This window comes from Oncorhynchus nerka, linkage group LG3 (genome assembly GCF_034236695.1).
Source record: "Oncorhynchus nerka isolate Pitt River linkage group LG3, Oner_Uvic_2.0, whole genome shotgun sequence".
Taxonomy (NCBI): domain Eukaryota; kingdom Metazoa; phylum Chordata; class Actinopteri; order Salmoniformes; family Salmonidae; genus Oncorhynchus; species Oncorhynchus nerka.
Genome location: NC_088398.1, coordinates 36,785,919 through 36,806,405, shown reverse-complemented (window position 1 = coordinate 36,806,405; position 20,487 = coordinate 36,785,919). Strand labels below are relative to the sequence as shown.

The 20,487-nt window shown below is 45.7% G+C and overlaps 1 protein-coding gene across 1 annotated transcript in view; it reads right to left on the bottom strand.

Moving 5' to 3' along the window:
* The window catches only part of dnah7 (dynein, axonemal, heavy chain 7), a 230,345-nt gene that overhangs the window by 39,429 nt on the left and 170,429 nt on the right, over nt 1-20,487 (bottom strand). Inside the window, exons 55-60 of the mRNA XM_029630984.2 lie at nt 18,663-18,857; nt 15,177-15,269; nt 14,904-15,080; nt 14,004-14,165; nt 4,462-4,662; nt 4,135-4,296 (exon numbers count right to left, since the gene is read on the bottom strand). Coding sequence (XP_029486844.2) covers nt 4,135-4,296; nt 4,462-4,662; nt 14,004-14,165; nt 14,904-15,080; nt 15,177-15,269; nt 18,663-18,857 — 990 coding nt within the window. The remainder of the gene's footprint in view (nt 1-4,134; nt 4,297-4,461; nt 4,663-14,003; nt 14,166-14,903; nt 15,081-15,176; nt 15,270-18,662; nt 18,858-20,487) is intronic.

Below are 20,487 nucleotides of genomic sequence, written 5' to 3'. Positions count from 1 at the left end.
ACAGGAGGGGACTGAGCATGCACCCCTGAGGGGCCCCCATGTTGAGGATCACCGTGGCAGATGTGTTGTTACTCTTACTACCTGGGGGCAGCCCATTAGGAAGTCAAGGATCCAGTTGCAGAGGGAGGTATTTAGTCCCAGGGTCCTTCACTTAATGATGAGCTTCGAGAGCACTATGGTGTTGAATTCTTTTTGTCCAGGTGGGAAAGGGTAGTGTGGAGTGTAATAGAGATTACGTCATCTGTGGATCTGTTGGGGCAGTATGCAAATTGAAGTGGGTCTAGGGTTTCTGGGATAAGGGTGTTGATGTGAGCCATGACCAGCCTTTCAAAGCACTTCATGACAACAGAGTGCTACGGGTCGGTAGTCATTTAGGCAGGTTACCTTGGTGTTCTTGGGCACTGTGACTATGGTGGTCTGTTTGAAACATGTTAGTATTACAGACAGTCAGGGACAGGTTGAAAATGTCAGTGAAGACAATTGCCAGTTGCTCAGCGTATGCTCAAAGTACACGTCCTGGTAATCCGTCTGGCCCTTTGGCCTTGTGAATGTTGACCTGTTTAAAGGTCTTATTCACATGGGCTACGGAGAGCGCGATCACGCAGTCGTCCGAAACAGCTGGTGATCTCATGCAGGCTTGCCTCGGAGGACGCATATAAGTCATTTAGCTCGATTGGTAGGCTCGTGTCACTAGGCAGCTCACGGCTGTTCTTCATTTTGTAGTCTGTAGTAGTTTGCAAGCCCTGCCACATCCGATGAGTGTCAGAGCCAGTGTAGCAGGATTCAATCTTAGTCCTGTATTGACACTTTGTCCATTTGATGGTTCATCGGAGGGCATTTCTTATAAGCGTCCGGGTTAGAGTCCCGCTCCTTGAAAGCAGTAGCTCTACCCTTTAGCTCAGTGAGGATGTTTCCTGTAATCCATGGCTTCTGGTTGGGGTATGAATGTACGGTCACTATGGGGGTGACGTCATCGATGCACTTATTGATGAAGTTAGTGACTGATGTGGTGTACTCGGAAGAACTCCCGGAACATATTCAAGACTGTTCTAGTAAAACAATCCTGTGGCTTAAAATCTGCATCATCTGACCACTTCCGTATTGAGTGAGTCACTGGTATTTCCTGCTTTAGTTTTGGCTTGTAAGCAGGAATCAGGACGATAGAGATATGGTCAGATTTCCCAAATGGAGGGCGAGGGAGAGCTTTGTATGCCTCTCTGTGTGTGGAGTAAAGGTTGTCTAGAGTTTTTTTTCTCGCTCTGGTTGCACATGTACCATGCTGGTAAAAATAAGGTCAAACTGATTTAAGTTTCCCTTCATTAAAGTCCCCGGCCACTAGGAGCGCCGCCTCTGGATGAACATTTTCATATTTGCTTATGGCCTTATACAGCTCGTTGAGTGCGGTCTTAGTGTCAGCATCGGTTTGTGGTGGTAAATAGACAGCTATGAAAAATATAGATGTAAAATCTCTTGGTAGATAGTGTGGTCTACAGCTTATCATGAGACACTCTACCTCAGGCGAGCAGAACCTTGAGACCTCATTAATATTTGATTTCGTGCACCAGCTGTTACTGACAAATATAGACAGACCACGACCCCTTGTATTACCCGGAGGCAGCTGTTCCCTCTTGCTGATGCATGGAAAACCCAGCCAGTTGTATGTCATTGTTCAGCCATGACTCGTGAAACATAAGATATTAGAGTTTTTAATGACCCGTTAGTAGGATAGTCTTGACCGGAGCTCATCCAGTTAATTATTCAATGATTGCACGTTGGCTAATAGGACTGATGGTAGAGGCGGTCACACACTCGCTGTCGGATTCTAACAAGGCACTCCGACCTACAACCCCTATATTTCTCTTCTTCATACGAATGGCAGGGATTTGAGCCTTGTCTGTTGTCTGAAGTAAATCCTTTGCATCTGACACATTAAATAAAAAAATCTTCCAGTACGAGATGAGCAATCACTGTTCTAATAGCCAGAAGCTCTTTTCAGTCATAAGAGATGGTGGCAGAAACATTACGTACAAAATAAATTCCAAATAAGGCGAAAAAACTCACACAATAGCAGAATTGGTTAGGAGTCCGTAAAATGGAAGCCATCTCTGGTACCACTCTTCCTCTACGGACAATTCCGTCGACCTCATGGCTTGGTTTTTGCTCTGACATGCACTGTCAACTGTGGGACCTTATATAGACAGGTGTGTGTCATGTCCAATCAAAAAATTTAATTTACCACAGGTGGCCTCCAATCAAGTTGTAGAAACACCTCAAGGATGATCAATGGAAACAGGGTGCACCTAAGCTCAACTTCAAGTCTCATAGCAAAGGGTCTGAATACTTATTTAAATAAGGTATTTATGTTTTTAATTTTTAATACATTTGCAAACATTTCTAAAAACCTATTTTCACTGTCATTATGGGGTATTGCGTGTAGATTGCAATTATATATTTGTTTTATACATTTTAGAATAAGGCTGTAACATAACAAAATGTGGAAAAAGTCAAGGGGTCTGAATAGTTTCCAAAGACACTGTATAAGGAATAGTAGTGACGTAGTCGAGTCACTAAACCTCGAGTCCGTGTCGAGTCCCAAGTCCCCCTGTGCTCCTGTCCGAGTCAACATCCGAGTACCCAATGGTCGAGTCACGATTCCATATGGCTGAAGTCTGAGTCCCAGTGCTCGAGTCCTGGTCCAAGTGCTTAAGTCTGATTCACAGGGTCAACATTAACTCAAAATGTAGTGATTTACCCAGTCAAATTTAGTGTAGTGGCAAGATGAATTATTTAGTCAATATGGTTCATGAATGTAAAATGCAGACCGCCAATGCACGATACAAAGAACAAAATGTAGCACAGGTAATAAGGGTTATACCTTTGAATGGTCAGGGCTAGAAACAAGCTGTTTTCTTCGTAGAAAAGAAAGAGACGTGTCAGAACCTGGCTATGGAATGCAATTGGGAAAGTGGGAGGGTTGAGCAAGACAACGTACTTAAAGACAACCTACTTTTCTAAGAGAGACAAACATAGCTATACTGTTGTTTTACGAGTAAACTCAATGGTATTGTTTTTTAATTTAGTAAAGCAGCTTGTGTTTCTTAACCAGGCAAAGGGTAGTTAAACTAAAGGCTGGTGACTGGTTAGCTACGGGAAACAAAAGCGCCGCCTTCACGACATGTATGATCAGAGGCGGAGCCGGAGCGCATCCTGCCTGCATGTCTGCCCACACTCATCGCTTGTTGCCCCGCAGCTCACCAGCTGGTGTAGGCTGTGTGTGCGAGTCCAAGAATCCGAGTCCAAGTCTGTGTCACCAACGGTCAAGAAGGCGAGTATGAGTCCAAGTCACCAACGCTCAAGTCTAAGTCGAGTCACAAGTCATGAAACGAGTCATGAAAACTGGACCTCGAGTCTGAGTCCTGGACACGAGTACTAGAACACTGGAGAATAGGGTGCCATTTGGGAAGCAGCCAATAATGTATATGAGAGAGAGACAAGAAACACAACCCACACATTAGGTTGACACTGACTATTTAATGTGGTTGACAATTACTTTTTCCACAAATATTGTGCATTTTATCAGAATCTCCCACAAGTCTTCAAATGGGTTGAGATCTGGTGACAGAGACGGCCATGGCATATGGTTTACATCATTTTCATGCTCATCAAACCATTCAATGATCACTGCCATCCTATGGGGACATAGCCATGGTAGCGAAAATAATGACCTCAAGCATGATGGGATGTTAATTGCTTAATTAAGTCTGGAACCACACCTGTGTGGAGGCACCTGCTTCCAATATACTTTGTATCCATTATTTTAGCAGTTACCTGTAGCCGGGGTCAATATGTTTTCAAAATGGACATCCGGAACTACAACAGGGAACTAACCAATATTTTAAAAAGACATAAAAATACATGCCAGGGGGTCAGCTTGATACATTTTTGCACTTTGACAATAGAGGACAGTTGTTAAACGTATTGCTAAATTCAATTCGTAGAAATAATAAATTAGGGCCAATAACACAAAAGTATGTGTGTGTGCATTACACACATGTTTATGTGTGTGCATTTTTATTGCGAGTCATGAAACTCTGTGTGTGTGTTTGTGTGGTGTATGTAGTGTATAGTATGTACCTCATACTGCTCCAGGAACATATGGAGCTGCTGGACAGAGATCCTCAGGTCGGTTTCATTGAACTCATATGGAATGTTCCAGCCCATGGGACCAAACTTCTTCCTCTCCTGGATCAACGCGTGGAAGAAGCACAGGCCATACAGCAGCCTCTTAAACACACCCTGTGAGAGACACACAAACACACATTTACATCACTAGATCATCTTTCTACATCATTATAGATTTAGAGGGGCAATCTGACATACAAATATGTACTGTAGATATATATATATACACACACACACACACACATAGGCAGACAGACACATCCACAGGCAGACACACACCGGCTTGCTGCTGCTGGAGAAGAACTCGGGGTCGGAGATGGGGTCCATGAGGAAGGAGCGGGCGATGTTGGCGCGAAGGCCTTTTGGCGCCTCATTGGTCATCTTCACCCCGTTCTGAAGCACTGCCACAGGGAAGGTGGGTGAGGGGTAGCTGGTCAGCCACAGACGGAAGTCTGGATGGGTGGTGTCAGGGTTCAGCTCCTAACAGAGGCACACAGGGTAGAGATATTGGGGTATACTAAACAGACAAATGTTTATCAGTGTATTATACCCCTTATACTGTAAAGCTATTATTGGGGACTCTGACTTAAAGAGGCAATCAGCAGTTGCTACATCAATTTTTGGATGTATGTACTCATTGATTCTTGAAGAATATAACTTAGAAAATGACTCATGAGCTTAGTTCAACAGTCGTACCCCATCAAAGCCCAAAATATAAGCTTGTTTTACTCCAATGTTTGTAAACAAAGCAAATGTAAACAAACTATTTAACCTCAAACCATGGTTAAAGCTATAATTTAGAAAGAAAAAAAAATACCTCTACAACTTCCTTCATACTGCATGCAGAATGATATCCACGAGTTCATCTGACTCTGCGTAAGTAGAAAAACGGAAAACGGAATCTCGCAGTATCCCTTTAGGATCTATGTATTTAGACAACCAGAACTGTTTTGGCATTCCAGGACCAGAGTTGCCAGTAGCACCAGTAGTAGTACACCATTGTATTTGGTGAGTATCCCCCATTTTGATATTTCACAATCTAGGGACTTTTCAAGTTGTGTTAGTTGTATTTACAGGGTACACATGGTATACACCGTCCAATGAAATACTCACTTGAAGGTTCCTTCACAACAATGCAACAACAAAAATAAATCAAATATAAGAATATGAACGTAAATGGCTCAGTAGAATAAAATAAACATTTAAGCATGATTATAATACAGGAAACCACAATTTATATTCCAAGTGTTTAAATTGTGCAGTGTTTAGCAATAACAATAAGTCTGGTAGCAGCAGTTGTAATGTGTTTGAAGGATGAATGTATTTGTGTGTGTATGAGTGAATGTCTTTTTTTTCTACCCCCTTTTCTCCCTAATTTGGTGATATCCAATTGGTAGTTACAGTCTTGTCTAGTCGCTGCAACACCCGTTGCGAAGGTCGAGGCCGTGCGTCCCCCGAAACACAACCCAACCATGCCGCACTGCTTCTTGACACAATGTCCACTTAACCCGGAAGCCAGTTGCACCAATGTGTTGAAGAAAACACTGTGCACCTGGTGACCGTGTTAGCGTGCACTGCACCTGGCCCGCCACAGGAGTCACTAGTGCGAGATGGGAAAAGGACATCCCTACCGGCCAAACCCTCCCCTTTACCCCGACGACCCTGGGCCAACTGTGCACCGCCCCATGGGTCTCCTGGTCGATGATGGCTGCGACAGAGCCTGGACTTGAATCCAGAATCTCTAGTGGCACAGCTAGCACTGCACCACTCGGGAGGCCCTGTGAGTGTATGTCTGTGTGGGTGTGTGCATGTGAGCTAATGTGCGGAGAGTCAGTGCAGGTGGTCAGTCCAGTTCAAGTGTTCAGCAGTCTGATGACTTGTTGATAGAAACGGTCTCTGAGCCTGTTGGTATCAGACCTCATGCTCTAATACCGCCTGCCCAACGGTAAGGGAGTGAACAGCTCGTAGCTTAGGTGTGTGGGGTCCTTGATGTTGCTAAGGGCTTTCTTAAGGCACTGTTTTGAGTAGATTGCCTAGATGGGTGGGATCACGGTCCCAGTGATATACTGAGCCGTCTTCACCACCTACCCTGCCTTGCAGTCGTGGATAGAGCAATTTTCTTACCAGAACATGATGCAACCGGTCAGGACACTCTCGATGGTGCAGCGGTAGTATTTGACGAGGACCGGGGGTGACATGCCGAATTTCCTTTGATGCCTTAGGAAGTAGATACGCTGTTGCGCCTTCTTGCCAAGTGTGGTGTTGTTGGTCCATGTCAAGTCCTCTGTGACATGGACACCAAGGAACTTAAAACTGCTGACTCTGTTTACTGCAGTCCTGTTTGTGTGGATCGGGTAATGTTCCCTCTTGGAGTCAATAGTCAAATCCTTTGTTTAGCTGACGTTGAGGGAGAGGTTTTTCTCCTGGCACCACAATGCCAGTTCACTTACCTCCACCCTATAGGCTGACTCATCGTTGTTGGTTGTCAGGCCTACAACTGTGGTGTCATCAGCAAACTTGATGACGGAGTTGGTGTCGTGCAAAGCTACGCAGTCGTGGGGAAACAGGGAGTACAGCAGAGTGCTGATGACACACTGCTGGGGGGCCCCAGTGTTAAGAGTCAGTGTGGAGGAGGTGTTGTTGTCAATCCTCACAGCCTACTACATCCCATCAGGAAGTCCAGTTGCAGAGGATGGTGTCTAGACCCTGAAGATGGTGTCTAGACCCTTGGCTCTGAGCTTGGGGTTGAGCTTTGAAGGAACAATAGTGTTGAATGCTAAAATGTAGTTAGGGCCGGCTCTAGCCATTTGGGGGCCCTAAGCAAGATTTGGTTGGGCTACCTAATTTTCGGGCTACCCAAGAGGAAATGCCAGCATTACAGAGGCAAGGGGGAGGGATTCTGGTGAGATTAAGACGTAGGGAAAACCGGCCATTTCTTCTCTCCATTCTACTGGCCACTTGATAACAAGAAGGATGATCTCCAATCAACACGTCTCCAACGCCACCAGAGGTGAAAAAGTCCTAGACCACTGTTATCCTACCCACAAGCAAGCATACAAGGCCCTCCCTCGTCCGCCATCGGATCATGACGCCGTACTCCTGCTTCCTATTTACAAGCTGAAACTCAAACAGGAAGTACTCGTGACTCGCTTGGTTAAGAAATGGTCACCAGAAACAAAGATTATGCTACAGGACTGCTTTGCTAGAGCTGATTTGAATATACTTTGAGACTCAGTCGTTAACATTGACGAGCTAACCACCTCCGTCACCGGCTTCATTAGAACATGTATCGGCGAGGGGGGGGGGCGCAATGTGCAATTGACGTGTTTTCCATTTGCTCCCGCAGTATTCTTAAAGTTGATTTATTTTCAAATATTAGTTTGGTGATCCCTTTCCGTAATACACAAGACTACTGTGCTTTCAAATGACAGCATGTCAACAACCAAAAACACGACTTTGAGAAAACCCGGCCTACAAGACCCATTTTTATCATCACCCTCTCCTGAGTCTGAGGGCCGGATACTAGCATTTTACCCAGAGGTGCGGCTTTACCTGGTTGCGCTGAAATGAACATTCTTGAGGCCATCAAGCTACTATGCTCTGAGATAGTTTAAATGAAAACGGAGGTAGTTGGAACGATTGAGGCCTGAATACAAGGGGTTTCTGAGACTTTAAAAGCAGATTTAACTATCCTGCGAAACAAGACAGCGCCAGCCATCACATCACTCAAAACAACAACAGAGTTACACATGATGAAGATTGCACCACTGGTGACCTCCGCCACCAGTGTCTCCGACCTGACTACCTCCCTGGAGGCTGACGTAAAACGCCTGACTGCGGATCTGAAAGAGCTGTGTGAGCTTAGAGGGATTTTCTTGCCGCAATAGTCTGAGACTGGTATCAATTCCAGAGTCAGCGGAAATGCCTCGCCGATTTCATCTGCTGAAGGATGTTCTCGCCATGGATGAGAAGCCCCTGATTGACCGTGCCCACTGGTCACTGTGCCCAAAGCCCCGGGACGGTGAGAGGCACCGTGACCTCATTCTTCGAGTGCACTTCTTCCATGAGAAGATGGAGATTCTCCAATGAGCCCGCAATACCACTCTGAGCTTTCAAGGACAGAGCTACCAGGACTTCTTCCCCACTGTGTCTTTCGTGCAGGCCAAACGACTACTATGGTACCATCCAGGTGTGAAGTATGGACTGCGATTGCCGGCCCGTCTATGACTTTCTCATGATGGAAAAGACTACACCGTTGATTCTCCAGAGGAGGGTATGGCTCACATTCAACGCCACATCAAGAAGTATTGAACTTGCTCATTGATCAGCAACTGTTGCTTGCTAACAGTGGATAGTAAGTAAGTAGCCCACCTGTGGTATAACTATCTTTAGTTATAACTGTACTCTTCCTGTATAGTTCGGGAGTTGGTGAACCCACTCAGGCTTATTTGATGTGATCAAATGTTTTGGTCACCCAGTGTGCTTGCCTTAAAAGCCTTCAGTCATTTTTATTTCCTTTTATTAATGGTTTATGTCATTCCTTTGTTTCAATGCTATCTCATTGACCTATTGAGTTTGTTTCCATATTGTCTCAATGACACAAACAATTTTGGGATATTTGTTTACCCCATCCATTTGTCTCGACCCAGTAAACAGTAAATGTTCCGAGTTTTTGGGGAGTCTTCAATTCAATGTTGAATGTTTTTAACGTCATTTATACACGGCAAACTTTCAACGTTGCACAGACATAGTTTTGTGGTCTTGACTGCACATTGCCCAACTTGTTTTGGGTCGTTTCACGACGATTTGCTTACCTCAAATGAGAGGTTTTGGCTGAGTGTCTTGATACATTTTCTCTCTCAATACCTGTTATAAGACTGGGAATATAATTTTATACATGTGGTGCTTTCCTAATTTTATTTGCACATGGGATTCACCTTTATTTTTTCCTCTTATTTTTGCTGCTTGATTCACCAAAACAGAACACTACTTTAAAGGGCGGGACTGTGGGTTTGGGTTTAACACCACAATCTCACAGATATACTGTGCGAAGAAAACTTTTAAAACAATTCTATTTAGGCTTGTACTTGGTTTGGGAAGGTATTGTCTGGGGTGGGGGGAGGAAGGAGATTGAATTGTTGAGTTCTAATGTCACTCTTTTTTGTTTTCCAAGTAAACAGCAAAAAAAGAAACGTCCCTTTTCCAGGACCCTGTCTTTCAAAGATAATTAATAAAAATACAAATAACTCCACAGATCTTCATTGTAAATGGTTTAAACACTGTTCCCATGCTTGTTCAACGAACCATAGATAATTAATGAACATGCACCTGTGGAACGTCCTTAAGACACTAACAGCTTACAGACGGTAGGCAATTAAGGTCACAGTTATGAAAACTTAGGATACTAAAGAGACCTTTCTACTGACTCTGAAAAACACCAAAAGAAAGATGTCCAAGGTCCCTGCTCATCTGCGTGAACGTGCCTTAGGCATGCTGCAAGGAGGCATTAAGACTGCAGATGTGGCCAGGGCAATAAATTGCAATGTCCGTACTGTGAGACATCTAGGACAGCGCTACAGGGAGACAGGAAGGACAGCTGATCGCCCTCGCAGTGGCAGACCACATGTAACAACACCTGCACAAGATCGGTACATCCGAACATCACACCTGCGGGACAGGTACATGATGGCAACAACAACTGCCAGAGTTACACCAGGAACGCACAATCCTTCCATCAGTGCTCAGTATGTCCGCAATAGGCTGGACTGAGGTCTTGTAGGCCTGATGTAAGGCAGGTCCTCACCAGACACCAGCGGCAACAATGTTTGCCTATGGGTACAAAAGCACCATCGCTGGACCAGACAGGACTGGCAAAAAAGTGCTCTTCACTGATGAGTCGCGGTTTTGTCTCACCCGTGGTGATGGTCGGATTCGCGTTTATCGTTGAAGGAATGAGTGTTACACCAAGGCCTGTACTCTGGAGCGGGATCAATTTGGAGGCGGAGGGTACGTCATGGTCTGGGGCGGTGTGTCACAGCATCATCGGACTGAGATTGTTGTCATTGCAGGCAATCTCAACGCTGTGCGTTACAGGGAAGACATCCTCCTCCCTCATGTGGTACCCTTCCTGCAGGCTCATCCTGACATGACCCTCCAGCATGGCAATGCCACCAGCCATACTTCTCGTTCTGTGCGTGATTTTCTGCAAGACAGGAATGTCAGTGTTCTGCCATGGCCAGCGAAGAGCACGGATCTCAATCCCACTGAGTACATCTGGGACCTGTTGGATCGGCGGGTGAGGACTAGGGCCATTCCCCCCAGAAAAGTCTGGGAACTTGCAGGTGCCTTGGTGGAAGCGTGGGGTAACATTACACAGCAAGAACCGGCAAATCTGCTGCAGTCCATGAGGAGAAGATGCACTGCAGTACTTAATGCAGCTGGTGGCCACACCAGATACTGACTGTTACTTTTGATTTTGACCACCCTTTTGTTCAGGGGCACATTATTCCATTTCTGTTAGTCACATGTCTGTGGAACCTCTTCAGTTTATGTCTCAGTTGTTGAATCTTGTTATGTTATTTACACATGTTAAGTTTGCTGAAAATAAATGCAGTTGACAGTGAGATGACGTTTCTTTTTTTGCTGAGTTTCTCTTACACAGTACATTATTACCCTGAGACAAGTTATCCTGGGTCTTTTGTGTATTCATTGCTTTTCCACTCTATGCTCTAATGACAGCGTTGTATAATGCTCAGGGTGGCCGAAATAATACCATCAAGGACGTTTTGTGGCACATCAAAGGCGCTAACAACCCTGTGAAATGTAAGAGGGCGCTGACACATTTAAAGGGTTTGAATGCAAATTTAGCATTTCTACATAAGACTCATTTGAGGACTGGTGAGTTGGTCAACTATTTCATAGTAAATCAAGAGGTGCTGCCATTTTGGTTGATAGATCTACTCCCTTTATAGCTTCTGAGGCTATTCCTGATCCTAAGGGACGATACGTCATAGGAACTGTTAAACTGTTTTCTATCCCTCTTGTTTTGGCTAGTGTTTATGCTCCCAATTGGGATGATTCAAGTTCCATTTCTACCTTTTTATCTGTTATACCCAATTTAGATTGCCATTTGTTGATTTTAGGGGGTGATTTCAACTACAATATCCCCAGTTCTTGACTAGCACTCACTACAGTCACATCTAAGTGTGCCCTGTTCAAGATTTTCTTCAGAAATATGCTGTGTGTGAGGCCTGACATTTCCTCCACCCTACAGATAGACAGTATTCCTTTTTTTATTTTTTTATTTCATCAAATGTACTCCTGCATTGATTACCTATTTTTGGACAAAAAACTTCTGCCTAACCTTCAGAGGTGTACTTATGAGAGTATTGTTATTTCTGACCATTCACCATTAGTGCTTGAGCTAGAGTTTCCCCAGCAACCTATGTGTTGTCAATGGCGTCTTAACTCCATTTTCCTCTCAGAGAAGTAGTGCGTCATTTTTATTTCTAGAAATGTATTAAACCCCACCTATGTCCTGCACTTCCACATGGGAGTCCCTCAAAGCATACCTGAGTATGCTTGGGGTCATTGTCCATTTGGAAGACAACATTTGCGACCAAGATTTAACTTCAGACTGATGTCTTGAGATGTTGCTTCAATATAGCCACATCATGATGCCATCTATTTTGTGCACTAGTCCCTCCTCCAACAAAGCACCCCCACAACATGATGCTGCCACCCCCGTGCATCATGGTTGGGATGGTGTTCAAGCCTCCCATTTTTCCTCCAAACATAACAATGGTCATTATGGCCAAACAGTTCTATTTTTGTTTCATCCAACCAGAGGACATTTCTCCAAAAAGTACGATCTTTGTCCCCATGTGCAGTTGCAAACCGTAGTCAGGCTCTTTTATGGCTGTTTTGGAGCAGTGGCTTCTTCCTTGCTGAGCGGCCTTTCAGGTTATGTCGAAAGAGGACTCGTTTTACTGTGGATATAGATACTTTTTTACCTGTTTCCTATTCATATTCACAAGGTCCTTTGCTGTTGTTCTGGGATGGATTTGCACTTTTCGCACCAAAGTACGTAAATCTCTAGGAGACAGAACGCGTTTCCTTCCTGAGCAGTATGACGGCAGCGTGGTCCCATGGTGTTTATACTTGCGTACTATTGTTTGTACAGATGAACGTGGTACCTTCAGGTGTTTGGAAATTGCTCCCAAGGATGAACCAAACTTGGTCTTGACTGATTTATTTTCATTTTCCTATGATGTCAAGCAAAGAGGCACTGAGTTTGAAGGTAGGCCTTGAAATACATCCACAGGTACTCCTCCAATTGATGCAAATTATGTCAATTAGCCTATCAGAAGCTTCTGACGCTATGACATACTTTTCTGGAATTTTCCAAGCTGTTTATAGGCATAGTCAACTTAGTGTTTGTAAACTTCTGTTCCACTGGAATTGTGATACAGTGAATTATAAGTGAAATAATCTTTCTGTAAAAAATGACTTGTGTCATGCTCAAAGTAGATGTCCTAACATACTTGCCAAAACTATAGTTTGTGAACAATAAATGTGTGGAGTGGTTGAAAAACAAGTTAATGACTCCAACCTAAGTGTATGTAAACTTCCGACTTCAACTGTAATTCACAAATGATAGGCTAATATTGTCACCCATCAGACTATTCTTGATTTAACCTCGTCTTTATATATACTAAATAATATATGTGTGAAATTTGTTTTTATTTAGAATGGACCATTATCATGCACCTGTCTCGAAACAGAGGCAGCGGGAAAAAATACATCTAATCTATTCACTTCAATAGCGAATGTCGGACGATTTTCCCATGGTTCATTTTCATGCCAGCCAGGTAGGCTATACTCCAGTTGTAAAGATAAACAAAGTGCTTAATATTAGGAAAATTGAGAAATAAATATAGTAGGCCTAGCCTATAAAAAGCTAATGGGATCCTCCTCTTTTTAGTGGAGGCCATCACTGTTTTCTAGCGAGAAATGTTGCTGTTTTAGGGTTGAGTGAATAGCGATGGAAATGGCATCTTACGTAGATCTGGTAGAGCGGTAAGTTGGTCAGCACAGACTCTGAGGAAGTGGCCAGATGTGCCATGTATGCCGGAAGCTTTATGAAGAGTCTTCCTCAAATCAGTCTAAGGTCACGAAAGCAGCTGGTCGTCCAAATTTGCGAGAGACTTCCTGGATGGTTAAGTATTGTCTGCCTCGAAGCAAGCATATAATGTGTTAAGCTTGTCTGGGAGGGAGACTTCGGTGGGCACCACACAGCTGGATTTGCCTTTGTAGTCCGTGATAGTCTGTAGTCCTTGCCACATGCGTCGAGAGTCTGAGTTGTCATTCATTGACATACATTTGAGTCTGTCTATTTTTGCCTAATGGATTCACGGAGATCGTACCTACTTGCCTTGTACGCCACCGAATCATCGCGGTTCATTGTACTAACATTGAATGCTGCAGTACGGTCTCTCAGCATGGTACGGATTTCTCCCTTCATCCATGGTCTTTGGTTGGGGTACTGTATGTCCGGATTGCTATTGTGGGTACAACATCATCAACAAATTTCCTAATGCAACCTGTGACTGACGATGTATATTCCTCAATGTTGATGTATGAGTCCTGGGTGGATAAATCGTTGAACATATTCCAATCAGTATACTCAAAACAGTCCTGCAGCATTGAAGGGAAAAACTGGTTAAGTGCCTCTGTAATCCCCACACCAAACTAACCAACTAAATGATTATTATAATATTGAGACTTGAGGTGTGTCATCACAGTGCAAGCTGCCCTCTGACCTCACACACTCTCTCCATAGTGGACATCCATGAGGTGGCCAGGTGACAGTTCTGTAGGACCACCCAGGTGCCCTCCTTCACACCCGTCTCAATCAAGCTCATGGCGATGGGGCCCTGGCCCTGGCCCAGAGACAGAGAGCTCAACTTGTTTCCACTGAAGCCCTGGGGAACACACAGAGACACACGCACACACATGCAGACAGACGCACGCACGCACGCACGCGCACACACACACACACACACACACACACACACACGTGTCAACAGGATGCTTTAAAAGGTGAATCCCAAAGATTGAGTGACAAACGTACCATTAATTGCCGGGCTCGGTAGAGACGAAGGTCGAAAGCCATGCGTCCTCCGAAACACAACCCAACCAAGCCGCACTGCTTCTTAACACAGCGCGCATTCAACCCGGGAGCCAGCCGCACCAATGTGCCGGAGGAAACACCGTGCACCTGGTGACCTGGTTAGCGTGCACTGCGGCCCGCCACAGGAGTCGCTAGTGCGCGATGAGACAAGGATATCCCTACCGGCCAAGCCCTCCCTAGGCCAATTGTGCGTCGCCCCATGGACCTCCCGGTCACGGCCGGCTGCGACAGATTCTGGGCTCGAACCCAGAGTCTCTGGTGGCACTGTGCCACCCGGGAGGCATGACTTGAAACATTTAAGGATATTTTAACCTTGTAGAAATCTACAAGCTTTATCAATCTGTGATCTATCTACTCTGCGTGTCTACTCTTGTCTTTTCTGTAAAACATCTATATCAACAAGACCAGCTAGGGACAAGCAATACCACAACAATTGTCATTTAAGCTAAACCTAGGTAAAAATGTGCCAATGGAGTGGCAATGAGTGGCATGATGGCACAAACAGACTGGTACCCAGGCTTATCCATACCTGCTCATCACCAAACTTGAGTAAGGCGGCCATGGGGTCAGAACCGGGGGAGAGGATGAAGATGAGGGGGGCGCAGCAGTGACTGTCCCCAAATGCTTTCCCCAGGTTGAAGGGGGGCGCCTCGATGAACTGACGCCCCAGACTGTCCGATACAAACTCCTGCACCATGGGAATGACCTGGGAGGCAGGGGGGTGAAGAATGTGGATTTGACTCTGTGTGTGTGTGTGTGTGTGTGTGTGTGTGTGTGTGTGTGTGCACGTGTGGTAACTCACCTTGTCTGGTCTAAGACAGCGTATAACCAGCATCTTCTGAAACTGTCCAAGGTTCTGCTGCCACTCTGCTGGGAAAGGTGTGTGGTGGGGAGTCTGCACATGAGCACATGCACACACATTATTATTAACAATATCACATACTCACTACATACAAAGATATTTGAATGATGGTTTAATAATAACTAATCCCCTTTTTTCTCTAAACTACAGCATTGAAATAAAAACTTTAAAAAGCTTGCTTCACACACTCATATTCTTCACTTTTTACCAACTAGCCTAATTCTTCTTTACAACATTAAGACAAACCAGGAAGAACTCCCTAGAACACAACTGAATTCCAACAAACCCCATGGGGCGGCAGGGTAGCCTAGTGGTTAGAGCGTTGGACTAGTAACCGAAAGGTTGCAAGTTCGAATCCCCGAGCTGACAAGGTACATATCTGTCGTTCTGCCCCTGAACAGGCAGTTAACTCACTGTTCCTAGGCCGTCATTGAAAATAAGAATTTGTTCTTAACTGACTTGCCTAGTAAAAAAAAAATATATATACTCTCTATGTCCCCTATCCTCCAGGCCGGCTCAGTCCTCCCCTCCCGCTCCGTGGCTCGACGACTCATTGCGAGCTCACAGAACATTTCCGAGCGGAAATGGAGGAAAACTCGCCTCCCTGCGGACCTGGCATCCTTTCACTCCCTCCTCTCTACATTTTCCTCTTCTGTCGCTGCTGCTAAAGCCACTTTCTACCACTCTAAATTCCAAGCATCTGCCTCTAACCCTAGGAAGCTCTTTGCCACCTTCTCCTTCCTCCTGAATCCTCCTCCCCCTCCTCCCCCCTCCTCCCTCTCTGCAGATGACTTCGTCAACCATTTTGAAAAGAAGGTCGACGACATCCGATCCTCGTTTGCTAAGTCAAACGACACCGCTGGTTCTGCTCACACTGCCCTACCCTGTGCTCTGACCTCTTTCTCCCCTCTCTCTCCAGATGAAATCTCGCGTCTTGTGACGGACGGCCGCCCAACAACCTGCCCGCTTGACCCTATCCCCTCCTCTCTTCTCCAGACCATTTCCGGAGACCTTCTCCCTTACCTCACCTCAACTCATCCCTGACCGCTGGCTACGTCCCTTCCGTCTTCAAGAGAGCGAGAGTTGCACCCCTTCTGAAAAAACCTACACTCGATCCCTCCGATGTCAACAACTACAGACCAGTATCCCTTCTTTCTTTTCTCTCCAAAACCCTTGAACGTGCCGTCCTTGGCCAGCTCTCCCGCTATCTCTCTCAGAATGACCTTCTTGATCCAAATCAGTCAGGTTTCAAGACTAGTCATTCAACTGAGACTGCTCTTCTCTGTATCACGGAGGCGCTCCGCACTGCTAAAGCTAACTCTCTCTCCTCTGCTCTCATCCTTCTAGACCTATCGGCTGCCTTCGATACTGTGAACCATCAGATCCTCCTCTCCACCCTCTCCCGAGTTGGGCATCTCCGGCGCGGCCCACGCTTGGATTGCGTCCTACCTGACAGGTCGCTCCTACCAGGTGGCGTGGCGAGAATCCGTCTCCTCACCACGTGCTCTCACCACTGGTGTCCCCCAGGGCTCTGTTCTAGGCCCTCTCCTATTCTCGCTATACACCAAGTCACTTGGCTCTGTCATAACCTCACATGGTCTCTCCTATCATTGCTATGCAGACGACACACAATTAATCTTCTCCTTTCCCCCTTCTGATGACCAGGTGGCGAATCGCATCTCTGCATGTCTGGCAGACATATCAGTGTGGATGACGGATCACCACCTCAAGCTGAACCTCGGCAAGACGGAGCTGCTCTTCCTCCCGGGGAAGGACTGCCCGTTCCATGATCTCGCCATCACGGTTGACAACTCCACTGTGTCCTCCTCCCAGAGCGCTAAGAACCTTGGCGTGATCCTGGACAACACCCTGTCGTTCTCAACTAACATCAAGGCGGTGGTCCGTTCCTGTAGGTTCATGCTCTACAACATCCGCAGAGTACGACCCTGCCTCACACAGGAAGCGGCGCAGGTTCTAATCCAGGCACTTGTCATCTCCCGTCTGGATTACTGCAACTCGCTGTTGGCTGGGCTCCCTGCCTGTGCCATTAAACCCCTACAACTCATCCAGAACGCCGCAGCCCGTCTGGTGTTCAACCTTCCCAAGTTCTCTCACGTCACCCGCTCCTCCGCTCTCTCCACTGGCTTCCAGTTGAAGCTCGCATCCGCTACAAGACCATGGTGCTTGCCTACGGAGCTGTGAGGGGAACGGCACCTCAGTACCTCCAGGCTCTGATCAGGCCCTCCACCCAAACAAGGGCACTGCGTTCATCCACCTCTGGCCTGCTCGCCTCCCTACCACTGAGGAAGTACAGTTCCCGCTCAGCCCAGTCAAAACTGTTCGCTGCTCTGGCCCCCCAATGGTGGAACAAACTCCCTCACGACGCCAGGACAGCGGAGTCAATCACCACCTTCCGGAGACACCTGAAACCCCACCTCTTTAAGGAATACCTAGGATAGGATAAAGTAATCCTTCTCACCCCCCCCCCTTAAAAGATTTAGATGCACTATTGTAAAGTGGCTGCTCCACTGGATGTCATAAGGTGAATGCACCAATTTGTAAGTCGCTCTGGATAAGAGCGTCTGCTAAATGACTTAAATGTTAAATGTATATATAAAAAATGTCCAGGGACAGCTTTGTGAAAAAAAAAGTGGGGTGTTGAAAGTGGAATTACTTACATAGTGCACTTCTTTTGAGTAGAGCTCAATGGGAGCATAGTGTTTCCTTCCAAATGTCTAAACCACAGTAGCCAAACGACGCAAGCCTCACAGGCTGTTTATATAACTAAACTTGAGCTTTAATACTCTCCTTAATAATGAGGGAATTCATGGCCATTTGCATTCATCAGACGCAAATATGGAGGGGATTGCATTTACGCGGTGCCCATAATCAGGTTATCCCCAAGTATAATGGAGACGCTTTGGCATCACATTTGTTTTAGGTACGTGGGTGTATGTTTGTGTGTGTGTGCGTGCGTGCGTGTGTGTTGGGAGTTCTTTATTGACCTGTAGCGAGATTAATCAAATGTAATTAAGTGGTAAGAGAAGCAATCTGGGATGTGCAGCGGGGCCAGCCGATGTATTTGGTTAATGCGTGGAACCGCTGCGCCGGGTAGGGAGAGAGATGGTGTGAGTGAGGAGGAATAATCCCCGGATACTTTTGAACAAATTTTACATCAGACGTCTGAGAGTTATATTGAGTAAGGATCTGTCCACAGAGGTAGGTACCTTCACTGTCTGTGGCTGAAACCTATTTAAAGTTAAAGGAAAGTTAATTGTATTGGATGTGTGTGTTTGTTTGTGTTCGTGTGTGTGCATGTGTGCTCTTGTCTGCCTACCTGTCTGTGTGTGTGTGTGTGTATCTACAGACCACATAATGAACCATAAAAATCAGATTATATTTTATTGCAATGCTACAGTAACACACCGGACTATCGTACACCTCCTTCCAGGCGTCTTTCATTCGGGACATGTCCTTGCGCAGGCCCTTGAAGCAGTCCATCTCATCGAGGCGGCAGAGCTCATCCCAAGCCTTCTTGGGGAGCCATGTGCAAGGGTTGGCGTGGGGATTGTCCAGGCCCACGCCACCTGTTAGCAGGAAGCGCCACTCGCTCTCATCCACCTGGTGTGGAGGATTGGGTGGAGAGGGGGGGGAAGACAAAGGGTCAATCTGGAGCATTGCTGGGAATGTGAGGCTTTGGGATCCTGGGAGAGCTAAGACCCATATGGTCCTGACTGGAAATATATATATATTTTTTATTTCACCTTTATTTAACCAGGTCGGCCAGTTGAGAACAAGTTCTCATTTACAACTGTGACCTTGCCGTGTGTGTGTGTGTGTGTGTGTGTGTGTGTGTGAGTATTGATGATATTAGTCAAGAGAAGTTGTTGATGGAGAAAGAAATATGTGGTTATGCATTAATAATACATTGCAGTGACGGTGTGATAATGCTATGGGAAAGCTGTGGCCATATACAGTGGGGCAAAAAAGTATTTAGTCAGCCACCAATTGTGCAAGTTCTCCCACTTAAAAAGATGAGAGAGGCCTGTAATTTTCATGATAGGTACACTTCAACTATGACAGACAAAATGAGAGAAAAAAAATTGTAGGATTTTTAATGAATTTATTTGCAAATTATGTTGGAAAATAATTATTTGGTCAATAACAAAAGTTTCTCAGTACTTTGTTATAGACCCTTTGTTGGCAATGACAGAGGTCAAACGTTTTCTGTAAGTCTTCACAAGGTTTTCACACACTGTTGCTAGTATTTTGGCCCATTCCTCCATGCAGATCTCCTCTAGAGCAGTGATGTTTTGGGGCTGTTGTTGGGCAACACAGACTTTCAACTCCCTCCAAAGATTTTCTATGGGGTTGAGATCTGGAGACTGGCTAAGCCACTCCAGGACCTTGAAATGCTTCTTACGAAGCCACTCCTTCGTTGCCCGGGCGGTGTGTGTGGGATCATTGTCATGCTGAAAGACCCAGCCACGTTTCATCTTCAATACCCTTGCTGATGGAAGGAGGTTTTCACTCAAAATTTCACGATACATGGCCCCATTCATTCTTTCCTTTACACGGATCAGTCGTCCTGGTCCCTTTGCAGAAAAACAGCCCCAAAGCATGATGTTTCCACCCCCATGCTTCACAGTAGGTATGGTGTTCTTTGGATGCAACTCAGCATTCTTTGTCCTCCAAACACGACGAGTTGAGTTTTTACCAAAAAGTTATATTTTGGTTTCATCTGACCATATGACATTCTCCCAATCTTCTTCTGGATCATCCAAATGCTCTCTAGCAAACTTCAGACGGGCCTGGACATGTACTGGCTTAAGCAGGGAGACACGTCTGGCACTGCAGGATTTGAGTCCCTGGCGGCGTAGTGTGTTACTGATGGTAGGCTTTGTTACTTTGGTCCCAGCTCTCTGCAGGTCATTCACTAGGTCCCCCCGTGTGGTTCTGGGATTTTTGCTCACCGTTCTTGTGATCATTTTGACCCCACGGGGTGAGATCTTGCGTGGAGCCCCAGATCGAGGGAGATTATCAGTGGTCTTGTATGTCTTCCATTTCCTAATAATTGCTCCCACAGTTGATGTCTTCAAACCAAGCTGCTTACCTATTGCAGATTCAGTCTTCCCAGCCTGGTGCAGGTCGCTCTGGATAAGAGCGTCTGCTAAATGACTTAAATGTAATGTAAAATGTATACAATTTTGTTTCTGGTGTCCTTTGACAGCTCTTTGGTCTTGGCCATAGT